This window comes from Nicotiana sylvestris, chromosome 10, assembly GCF_000393655.2.
Source record: "Nicotiana sylvestris chromosome 10, ASM39365v2, whole genome shotgun sequence".
NCBI lineage: Eukaryota > Viridiplantae > Streptophyta > Magnoliopsida > Solanales > Solanaceae > Nicotiana > Nicotiana sylvestris.
The window spans coordinates 10,325,775-10,338,061 of NC_091066.1; the positions used below are offsets into that span (position 1 = coordinate 10,325,775).

Genomic DNA, 12,287 nt, shown 5'->3' on the forward strand with positions numbered 1-12,287 from the left:
GCGTTGGGCGCGGGAAAGTGACCGCGGTCCGCGGTCATGAAGATCCGCAGGTCGTCGGTCCAACTTCGGAAGCTCATATCTTTTGATCTACAAGGAATTTGGGGATAATTCAAAAACAAAAGTTGTAGGTCTTTGAATCTAGTTTTCCGAAACATATTATAATAGACATTTGGATATATGTAGAGCAAGTTATGGCCAAAATACCAAAGACTGTCACTGCAGTCAAATCCACCGCGGACAGCATTCGTTTTTGCGCGGACCGCACTGGTTTTGCGCGGACCGCATAGGTGGAATCCGTGGGGTACTCTATAAATACGAAGTTTTGGGTTTTATTTGATATTTCGACCTAGAGAGCTCGGAATTTGGCAATTTGTCGAAGGTTTTTCAAGAAATTCATCGGGGTAAGTGATTCTAACTCGGATTTGACTAGAATGCATGAATCTATCATAAAATTCATCATTTAATTCGTGATTTGGGATGGAATTTGGGAACAAAATTGTGAAATCTTTCCAAAATGTAAAATGATGATTTGAAGGACCAAATGGTATCGGAATTGGATCATTTTTGTATGGGTGAACTCGTATCGAAATGGGTATTCGGTTTTGTAAATTTTTATCCGATTCCGATACGTGGGCCCGAGGAACATTTTGGTCATTTTACTTGATTTCACGTATTAGCTTAGAACTTAATTGTAGAATGGGTTACTTGAAGTGTTATTTACATTATGCAATTTAATTGGATAGATTTGGGCCATTTGGAGTCGGATACGCATGGCAAGAACGTGGTTTCGGATTTATTATTGAGCCGGATCGAGGTAAGTGTTTGGTCTAACCTTAGCTTAAGGGATTAGGAGTTGTGCCATAAATGTTATATGTTATTTGTCGAGTACGACGTATAGGCATGGTGACGAGTATCTATACGTTGGTGTCAAGCATGCCCGTGAGTCTTTATACTTTGATTAATGTGACTCCTATTTGACTTAACTGAAGAGTTTTGCCTCTCTTATTGTGATGTTGTATTTTCATAACTACTTGACTCTTGTTGATTTCCTTATTATTGACTTGTATATTGTGGGATCGTTGCTACGTGTTAGTTTCCCGTTATTGAACCTTTCTTTTATGCCAGTATTCTTTTCTGTGCTTATTCCTTTGAGCTGGTTCTACCATTTTTTTATGATTTACAGCCCTTGAGTTGATTTACTTGTCGTACCTTGTGTTATTGTCATTGTTGTTGTTATATGTATTGCGGTGATGTTCGATCCTTCTATTGTGATGTAACTGTTGATTCTGTCGGTTGCGTTGTGTATTTATTTTGGGACTACGGATATGGGATTCCGGTAGTTCCCCCTTGTTTGTTTACTTTGGGACTACGGGTTAGATTCCCGGGAGATTCCCCCTATACATTTACTTTGGGACTACGGGTTAGATTCCGGGTTAGATTCCCAGGAGATTCCCCCTGCACATTTACTTTGGGACTACGGGTTAGATTCCCGGGAGATCCCCCTGCACATATATTGAGGATACCAAGAGATCCCTGCACATATATTGAGGATACCAAGAGATTCCTAGCATATATATTGAGGATACCAAGAGATCCTCGGGATACCAAGAGATCCCTAGCATTCATATTGACGGTACCAAGAGATCCTCGGGATACCAAGAGATCCCCAACACATATATTGAGGATACTAAGAGATCCTCGGGATACCAAGAGATCCCTAGCTCATATACGGAGGATACTGAGAGATCCCCGAGTATTTACATTTGGGACTACAGGACGGTATCCTGGGAGATCCCCGGTTGTTATCTATATATTGAGGTGTACTCCTTCTATGATTATTTTATCTCCGTTGTAATTGTTGTTATCAATTCAAGTGTTTTGATGATTTAGATTTCCTTTACGGCTTGATCCTTTGTGTAGGAATTCATAGTGTTGAGAATACCTCACCCTATTGTTTTATATATATTAAATACTTTAAATTTCAACAATTGTTATATTTTTAACTCAATTGATTTCTCAGCTAAATTTTCCTTAAACCGTTGAGGTTGTACTTTACTTAAAAGGGAATTTCTTCTATATTTTGATTTATTTATTTCTCGTATTAAAGGTAATAATTTATTCGATATTGTACTTCAATTGAAAAGGGTATTTTCTTTATCAAATGATTTCTAAAAATAACTTCATCTTTTCTTGTTGATTTCCTATTTGGGTTGGGAGATGTACCCTACTTTATGTTAAGTGAATGAGGCTCCTTGAGCATTCTTAATTGTATTGGGTTATGGAACCTATGAACTGAATAATATGAGGATATTTGTTGTGAAAAATGAGACAAAAATATGTGGGCACGAGGTGCCGTGAAAATATGAAAGTGGGCTGAGACCAATATTATTTATGATTATGAAATGAGGCATCACAAGATGACTTTTACTCGAAAGGAAATATATTCGAAATATATTTATTGAAAAGCGTATTATCTTAGAGATTATTACTTGAAGGATTTATAGGCGAAAGATTTATATTTGAAGGACTTGATTAATTGATTGCACTTGTATTTATTATTTGTTGAGAAACATTTATGTTGCCTGCTATTTATATTACCGGTTGATCATTGTTGCCACCATTGTTATCTGCTTCCTATTATTTTGTACGCTATATTGCACAGGTTTAATTGGTAGTCTGGTCCTAGTCTCGTCACTACTTCGCCGAGGTTAGGCTAGGCACTTACCAGCACATGAGGTCGGTTGTGCTGATACTACACTTCTGTACATTTTTGTGTACAGATCCAGGCATTTGATCAATAGTAGCTGTTCGTTGCAGTGGAGATTCGAGGTAAACCTGCTGCAGCCTTCGCGGTCCTCGGAGTCACCTTCAATTGTACTTATTTTCATATGTTCCTTTTGTTCGGAATAGTGATGTATTTATTTTGTATAACTACTCTTAGAAAAGCTTATGACTTGTACTACCGGTTTTGGGAATTATAAATTGTTTAGAGAAATCTCATTTGAAGTTAATAAATATCAATGTTATTTCAGTTAATGTTAGGCTTACCTAGTTTAGAGACTAGGTGCCATCACGACTCCTTCGGAGGATTTTTTGGGTCGTGACAAGTTGTGCTTCTATTTCTCCATTTGCGTCTCTCATTTGTTTTTTATATTTTGTTTCTTATATCTTAATGCTTGATTTTGATTTGATGTGCATATTTGTTTGTTTTATCTATGTATATTTTTTTTGGTTATATTCGTTTTGTTGTCTGTGATTTTGGGTATCCTTATAATCCGACAAAGCAGAGGAGGTGGTAGGGTAATCACCAGGTTTGTTATTGAAGGGTTCAATCATATTTCAAGAGCTTTAATACTAAAAAAATTTGCAAACTACAATATTCAGAAAGGTTGAAAATGAGTGTTTTACAAGCACCGGAAACTCTTCAATAAAAAATGTTGAAGAAGAACATTTGAGAAGCACTAGAAGATATGAGGTTCTAATGAATTGGTTATCATTACAACAACATTGTGCACACTAATTTACGCAATGTGTTTGATATATGGCTGAAAATTGAGATAACTGAATAATGTTTTTTTTGTTTCTTTTGTTTTTATTTACCATTTTGAAGCTTACTGTTCTTCCTTCTTCGGCATGCATATGTGTGAGTTTTTTGCCAAGTAATGTGAAGCATGTTATTTTTTCCTCGCAAATTATTGTTATTATTTTCTTCTGTTTTGGTTGTCTCTTCTTTTGAGTGTATTGATATATTTTTTCCCATTTTGTTGCCCAGTCCTGGGCACATGTTCTGATGTTGCACATTTTCATGGATCTTGAGTTTTTTTGTAAAGGTAAAGAAATGGATCTTGAAATTACTGAGATATGTGGATCAAATTAGTGTGATCGGAGTTTTAATTTTTAGTGTGGTCGGAGTTTTCATGTAAAGGGTAATATGTTTGTCATCAATAGAGATGGGCTTGAAGAGACAACAAGCAATTTATTGTTGCTTGGCTAAAGAAGCTCAGTTATTACCTCAGCCTCTGTGACACATGGTAAGTCCGAATTCATCATAGCATTTTCCCCTAATGTGTATTACTGTATTTATTTCAATTAACTCGAGTTTCATTTTAGAGGGTTGATTATAGTGAGTTCAAAGTACATAATTTCATGTGCAGGTCTTCAAAGCTTAATCATTTAAATACTCCAGACAAAATACTCAGGCTATAAAGGCTTACGACAACAGTAAAACTGATTGAAGCCACGTCTAAAAGCTTCCGTCTGCAGCCTAATTTCAGACATGACAGTAGCGTCAACTACCAAACAAACGTATTCCTTCGAGCTACTGAAATCCACTTGCAAATTTCATCAAAGGTATTGAAAGAAATATCAACAGATTCTTTTGTATTATGCAGATTTTAAAAAACTTGCGATGAGGTTTCCGAAAGAACATCAAACCAATTAGATTTGAGATTTATTTCAGACTCTGTGGAATTCAAGCATCAACCACGTCACATTGCAGCAGAGGTAATTTATAGCACCACTTTGTCATCATGAACGCCTTTAGTTTTTACGGTTATTAGTGGCTGAATGGATAAAATTTAATCACATTTGTGTTTGAAGTGCTTATTGGTTGTTACTAAGTATATAATAGTTTTGACATGTTGAGTTCTGCTTATTCACTTTTTCGTCAAATGAGAAAAAAGTGATCTTATAGAAGTTTGTAGCCTTGTGTTTTCCCTCATCAAAATCATAGCTTCGCATATTTAAGATTTAATTTGTGATTTACTCATCAGCTATTATAGATAAGTTATAAAGGATTAAACAACTAATTTTTTTTTCCGTTGGAATGGCATTGTCAAAAATTTATTGATATATTTTTTTCTCTTTTTTGATGTTGCACATTTTTATGGATCTTGAGTTTTTTTGTAAAGGTAAAGAAATGGATCTTGAAATTACTGAGATATGTGGATTAAAAATAGTGTGATCGGAGTTTTCATATTTAGCGTGGTTGGAGTTTTCATATAAAGGGTAAGATGTTTGTCATGAATAGAGGTAGACTTGAAGAGACAACAAGCAATCTATCGCTGCTTGGCTAAAGAAGTTCAATTAGTATCTCAGCCTCTGTGACACATGGTAAGTCCGAATTCGTCATAGCATTTTTCGCTAATGTGTGTTACTGTATTTATTTCAATTTATGCAATTCTTTGTAACTGAGTTTCATTTTAGAGGGCTGATTATAGTGAGTTCAAAGTACATAATTTCCTGTGCTCCTCAGGCTACTAAAGCTTACAACAGCAGTAAAACTGGTTGAAGCCACGTCTAAAAGCTTCCGTCTGCAGCCTGATTCCAGACATGACGGTAACGTCAACTACCAAATAAACGTATTCCTTCAAGTTACTGAAATCCCCCTGCAAATTCCATACAAGGTACTGAAAGAAATTTTAAGTTCTCTTCATTTATTTTATTACCCTGCTATTCTTCTGAGTATCTGTTTTATTTTCTGTTGAAAAGATTTTCAGTGTATTAAATTATTATTATTATTATATCTAATTTTGACGTGATCACAGAACCCAGAAATTACAATTATAGAAGATAAAGAAGAAGCCCCATCTACTTCATTTTATCTATTGATTTTTTTGCTATTCTGTGTAAAATAGAGAAAGTGCAACAGAAAAATTTCCTCGAGATGAATATGCTGACCCAAAAAATGATGAGGATGAAAAGGGTGACTATCTGGGAGATAAAGACAATGTGGATAACTTAAAGACCAAAATCATGTGAAGTATTTCCTTGCTCCTTAATGCTTTTGTAGAGTTTGTTTAACGCAAGCTATTTCACTTTCATTTAATCCGCCAAGACTTGTTCTACTTTTCTCTTCGATATGTTCATTATTTGTGTGCATGTCATTAACGCCTTTTGCTATTACGGTCTTATATTCAAATAAATAAGGTGGAGCATGTAACTGTAATTAGAAAGACTTAATACTATATTTTATTAATTTGAATAAATCACATTAAGTTTTATTCTTTTCTTGTCTGCAAATGTGAATCGTTCAGTTAGTCCAGTGGCTTTATATCATTTTGCGAGATATTTTTGTGAATGTAATCTGAAAAAGAAAAAATTCTCAGTGCTTGAATTTTCGATCCTGAAAATATTTCTTATTTCAGTTCTTTGGTTTTTTAAGTCATAGAAATTATGTCAAATAGCTTAAGGGTTTCAATGTGGTTACAATGTAAAGAATTATAACTCCAATTGGTGGTACAATATGATTCTCTGTGATAAAATGAATTATGTTATCTTTGATGTCTACATATGGTAGTTGGCCCTGTCCTGTTGTTATCTGCTTTTTTGCTACAGGTAGTACAGTTTTTCCATTTAAATTCTTCTGATGTATTTCTCCTCTTTGACCATTTCTGTTATGCCATTCGCACTATTGTTGGTTTTTTCTATGTTTCAGCCCTCCTTTGAGTACCTCACAATGCTATCTTGACCACTATTGGATCTTCTTATGCTTTTGATTACTAATTTTTTCTTTCAATGTTTTTTCTTGGTAGAACATCAAAAGTTTATCCTGTTATCCATTTCCTTAAGAATCCTTATTTCAGTACTGAATGTTAATTCTTTCATTATATCTTCATATGTTAGTGGTAATGCATGGGATTTGTAGCTTATGTACTGATAAGTTTTAAACAATAAAACTCTAGAATGCACGTTATTCCGAGACCGAATAGGAAAATTGAATTACTGTGATTATTTTGTTAAAGCTGTGTATTATTAATAAAGTCATTGATATATAGCTTGTCAATTTTCAATTTTGATGGTATGGTTACTACTCTTTACTACAGCGGACTTTCAATGAATAACAATAACGTAACATTTTTCGTTGCTGGAGTAGTAGACTTGCTCAATACCTGTCTTTTACCATTCTTATGTGAGGGCAGTTGAACACGAAAGTTAATAAATGATTAGTACTGGAAGATAAACTCAGAGCTCACTTGAGATGGTTGGCATGTCTTGTGTGGACCTTCAGATTATATTGCTGAATTTCTCAGCCGGTATAGGATTCTCTTCGTGGTTGATTATTAAGTTAGATTAGACAGACAAGCCATATGAAATACCAATATTCACTTGTTGAACCGAGGAAATAGTTGTCATGGAAGTCCTATTTATTTTTAAAGTCATTCGATGTCTTTTCTTACTATAGTTGCAAATTCATCTTTGCGACAGTTAATGCAGAGCGTGTGAGTGAATCTCCAATTTCTCACAAGGCTTCCAAAAAAGGGTCTTGTAAGGTACCTGCAAATTCAAATAAGAGGAAGAAAAAAGATACATCATCTGAATCTAAAGACGAGGAGCTAAATAGTGGTGAGGAGAGTGACGACTATGAAAAACAATTTAATTTGTTCTTATTTGGGTCCTTCTTGGTTTGATTATGTTTCCATTGTTGTCCTGTTATGGTTGCTTCTTCTATAGTTTCTGCAATTTGTAGTTTTTGTTGGAGTTCTTCCTTTTATGAGAAATGACAACTGTCAGATTCAAGTGTCTTTTATTGGTGAACATTCTTTCTTGTTCTATTGAACTTTAATTGCTGGATATTAGTTTTATAGTTAGTCTGATTCTATTGAATCTTTAATTGCTGGATTTTTAGTTTACCTTTACGAAAAGATTGTATTTTTAGTTAGTGTTTAGTTCATATTCCTAGGTTTTTGTTTACTGCTTTTTCTGATTCTGAATAATGAAACTTTAATTAATGAGTTTACAAAAAAATGTAATCTGTAGTTAATTATTAGTTTCATTTGTTGTATTGGTCTACTATTTTCAAGTTTAACTTGGTCTTAAGCATCTTTGAGCTGAACTTGGAATGAGTATTGGATCAATGCAATTTCTTTACATGCTAATTCCTGTTTCTTTTGTTAGAGAAATTCAACTAGCACGAGGACTATCATTTGCCATTACTGCAAAGGTCAAGGAAAGGGTGCTGCCAAAGCTACAAGAAGTAAAAAGGGCAGTGACCATGGAAGGAGTCGACCTCCATCGGCAAACAAAAGCTCCCAGCCTGAATGGAAGAGTACAACTTTTCTGGTTAAGTTAAAAGCTCTGAATATTTCCATTGGCTGCTCAGTTGCACTTTAAAAAGTGAATCATTTTCATCATTATTTTCATTCTACAGTATGAAATTTAGCAAGTGTAAAGCATTTGTGCTTTAAATTGGTAACCTGTATTGACAGAGACCATTAACCGCCAAGATAGAAGGCTCTGTCCAAGTTTGTATCTGCTCGACTCTATATCTATAATTCACATATGTCAATAAATTACAAGGTGATTGAATTTTATCCTTGATTAGCAGTTCCAATACTAAGTACTCCACCATGGAGTTGATGTTCATGTTAAGCACCAAAATTGATTGTGTAACTATAATGTTTAACCATTGCAGTTCGCGTGAAGTTTAATATATCAATTGTCAGAGCAGTTAAAAAGCATTGGAAATTGATAATATATTAACAAACTTTCCTGGAATGAATAAAGTATTACCAAAAACAAAATCTAATAAATACCAAACCAGGCAAAGGAACATGGCATTTTCCTTGGATAATTTAGAGTACTATGAGAAACGACTGCAAAAAAAATTAACGCTAAATAACTATTGGGCCTGTGCTTAGCACAGGCTATACCCACTGGTATATATATATATATATATATATATATATAGATATATATAGGTAAAACTTTATATTTTTGGGGCGCCTAAGGCAAGAACTTACCCTAGGGCCTAGAGCCGCCCTTGCTCGGAGGTATGCAAGCACCCGGGGCACCGAAAGCTCGACTCGATTTCCTAAACACAAGGCCGCCTCCGAATTATGTTGCTGGATTGGGCCGTGGTGCTACGGGTTTCACTACCCGTTCTGATATTGGGCCTGCCCGTGCTGCCCCTGACCTCCCAGATCGTTCAGCTGCTGCTGTTGGCGGCGCTGCACCGGCAGCTGGCGGCGTTGGCAGTGGCCGTGGAAAGGGTGGTGCCGGAGAGGAAGACGAAGAGGATGATAATGAGGAAAAGGGTTACGATGAGAACCAGAAATTCGATGAATTTGAAGGTAATGATGTAGGGTTATTTGCTTCTGCTGAGTATGATGAAGATGATAAAGAAGCTGATGCTATTTGGGAAGCTATTGATCAGAGAATGGATTCGAGGAGGAAAGATAGAAGAGAAGCTAGGTTAAAGGAAGAAATTGAGAAGTATCGAGCGTCTAACCCAAAGATTACTGAACAATTTGCTGACTTGAAGAGGAAATTGTATACATTGTCGAGTGCCGAGTGGGATAGTATACCTGAAATTGGGGATTACTCGTTACGAAACAAGAAAAAGAGGTTTGAGAGTTTTGTGCCTGTTCCTGATACACTTTTGGAGAAGGCTAGGCAGGAGAAAGAGCATGTAAGTGCATTGGATCCAAGGAGCAGGATAGTTGGTGGCATGGAGACACCTTCAGCGCAGACGCCCGTTGCTGATTTGACTGCCGTGGGTGAAGGGAGAGGAACTGTGTTGTCGGTGAGGTTGGATAGGATTTTGGACTCGGTTACTGGACAAACCGTGGTGGATCCTAAGGGATACTTGACTGATTTGAAGAGCATGAAGATTACTAGCGATGCCGAGATTTCGGATATTAAGAAGGCTAGGTTGTTGCTTAAGTCGGTTACTCAGACAAATCCGAAGCATCCTCCTGGTTGGATAGCAGCTGCTAGACTGGAGGAGGTTGCGGGGAAGATGCAGGTAGCGAGGCAGTTGATAAAGAAAAGTTGTGAAGAGTGTCCTAAGAATGAGGATGTTTGGTTGGAGGCGTGCCGTTTAGCGAGCTCCCTTGAGGCTAAGGCAGTGATTGCTCAAGGTGTTAAAGCAAATCCTAATTCAGTGAAATTGTGGATGCAGGCCTCAAAGTTGGAGGAAGATACAGCGAATAAGAGCCGTGTTTTGAGGAAAGGTCTAGAGCATATCCCTGATTCGGTGAGGTTGTGGAAAGCTGTTGTGGAGTTGGCTAATGAGGAAGATGCTAGACTTTTGCTTCAGAGGGCCGTAGAATGCTGTCCATTGCATGTGGAGCTGTGGCTTGCTCTTGCTAAGTTGGAAACTTATGAAAGCGCAAAGAAGGTGCTTAACAAGGCTAGAGAAAAACTTCCTAAAGAGCCTGCCATCTGGATCACTGCAGCTAGGCTGGAAGAAGCCAATGGGAATACTGCTTCTGTTGGGAAAATTATTGAAAGGGCAATCAGGGCTTTGCAAAGAGAAGGTTTGGAGATTGATAGGGAGGCTTGGATGAAGGAGGCTGAAGGATGCGAAAGAGCTGGTTCCCTTGGGACTTGCCAGGCAATAATAAATAATACTGTTGGGATTGGTGTTGAGGAAGAAGATAGGAAGAGGACCTGGGTTGCTGATGCTGAAGAGTGCAAGAAACGGGGTTCGATTGAAACAGCAAAATACATTTATGCACATGCTCTTACTGTATTTAGAACTAAGAAAAGCATCTGGCTTAAAGCAGCACAGCTCGAGAAAAGCCATGGGACCAGGGAATCACTTGATGCACTACTTCGAAAAGCAGTGACCTACATTCCAAAGGCCGAAGTTCTATGGTTGATGGGTGCCAAGGAGAAGTGGCTTGCTGGTGATGTTCCTGCAGCTCGAGCAATTCTGGAGGAAGCATTCGCTGCAATTCCTGATTCTGAGGAGATATGGCTTGCTGCTTTCAAGCTCGAGTTTGAGAACCGTGAGACAGAGAGGGCAAGGAAGCTTCTTGCTAAGGCACGTGAAAGGGGAGGCTTGGAACGAGTCTGGATGAAGTCAGCCATTGTGGAGAGAGAGCTTGGGAATGTGGATGAAGAGAGGAGATTGCTGAATGACGCATTGAGGCGCTTCCCCTCATTTTTCAAACTTTGGTTGATGTTGGGACAGTTGGAAGAGAGACTTGGTAATTCTGACAAGGCAAAGGATGCCTATGAGTCTGGCATTAAGAATTGTCCCAATTGTATACCCCTTTGGCTGTCCCTTGCGTCACTAGAGGAGAAGATGAATGGGCTGAGCAAAGCTCGAGCAGTTCTTACTATGGCCAGGAAGAAGAATCCTCAGAGCCCTGAGCCATGGCTTGCAGCTGTGCAGGCTGAAGCTAGGCATGGGTACAAAAGGGAAGCTGATGTTCTGATGGCTAAAGCATTGCAGGAGTGCCCCAATAGTGGCATTCTATGGGCTGCTTCAATTGAGATGGCACCTCGTCCTCAAAGAAAAACCAAAAGTTCTGATGCTTTAAAGAAGTGTGATCATGATCCGCATGTTATTGTTGCAGTGGCTAAGCTGTTTTGGCAGGAGAGGAAAGTAGAGAAAGCAAGAAATTGGTTCAACAGGGCAGTGACCCTTGCACCAGATATTGGTGATTTCTGGGCATTGTACTTTAAATTTGAACAGCAGCATGGAACGGAGGAGCAGAGGAATGATGTGTTGAAGAGGTGTGTTGCCGCAGAGCCAAAGCATGGGGAAAAATGGCAAGCTACAGAGAAGGCCGTAGAGAACTCTCATGAACCAACAGAAAGCATATTGAAGAAGGTGGTAGCCTCATTAAAGGAGGAGGAGAATTTGGCTGAAAATAACCACAACTAATCCTTTATAGGTTAGAGACAGTAGTTATATTATATTTACATGTGTAGCTTATCTCTTAACAAAACAGAAGTTAGTACAACCATTTGATGGGTTAATTACGTCATGTAGTGTTGGTGATATGTTATTTATAATTATCAGAGACTGAGACAAAGAAGACATTTGCTTTTTGAGATAATACCATACCGTAGAACTTGCTAAGTTGACTGCGTTCTGTTTTTCTTTTTCTTTCTATGGACATTATTGAATTTTTTTTCACACTTCGCATTGTGTTACTTTCAGCGCCTGTAATGACCCATCGATGCCCATTTAATTACCATGTGTAATTTTAGTTCTGACAATTACTTTTTTCATATTCTTTTGATATTCCTTCTTAAATTTTCAAGTGGTAATGTCAAGCTTGCAGGAAATTGTTTGTCTGTGCTAACAACAAGTACTTTTGAAGAACCGTCTCCCGTCTTTTTTTCTTAAAAATAGAAGATATACATTCTAAAAAAGTATTATTCGCCATTTTAAGGAAATTAAGATTTTCTTGTTATATTTTGATAAAAAATATATAACTATTTTTACATACATATACACTATTGGAAACTTTATTACTCTCCCTACTCAAGTTTCACTTTAATTACCTCCTATATACAAAATTACCAAGTATGTACATTTTTAGGATTTA

At 37.2% G+C, this 12,287-nt stretch overlaps 1 protein-coding gene and 1 long non-coding RNA gene across 3 annotated transcripts; both read left to right on the top strand.

Annotated features, from left to right (window-relative positions):
- Positions 1-3,199: 3,199 nt before the first annotated feature.
- Positions 3,200-8,267, top strand: LOC104240805 (uncharacterized). Of its 2 annotated transcripts, none has more exons than XR_011402799.1 (7): positions 3,200-4,031; positions 4,155-4,305; positions 4,392-4,503; positions 4,911-5,112; positions 5,255-5,405; positions 5,637-5,756; positions 7,897-8,267. It is a non-coding gene; the product is annotated as an uncharacterized lncRNA (long non-coding RNA). The 2 variants fall into 2 exon arrangements; XR_011402800.1 differs by having other exon boundaries at positions 5,030-5,112.
- A 423-nt stretch (positions 8,268-8,690) lies between these two features.
- LOC104240807 (protein STABILIZED1-like) lies at positions 8,691-11,815 on the top strand. Its single transcript, XM_070159978.1, has one exon. It carries the CDS (start codon positions 8,774-8,776, stop codon positions 11,615-11,617), a length of 2,844 nt encoding a protein of 947 aa, XP_070016079.1. The 5' UTR covers positions 8,691-8,773; the 3' UTR covers positions 11,618-11,815.
- Positions 11,816-12,287: the final 472 nt, after the last annotated feature.

What these genes read in the sequence shown, in the direction of transcription:
- LOC104240807 (XM_070159978.1), top strand. Translation starts at nt 8,774, where the DNA reads ATGCAAGCACCCGGGGCACCGAAAGCTCGACTCGATTTCCTAAACACA.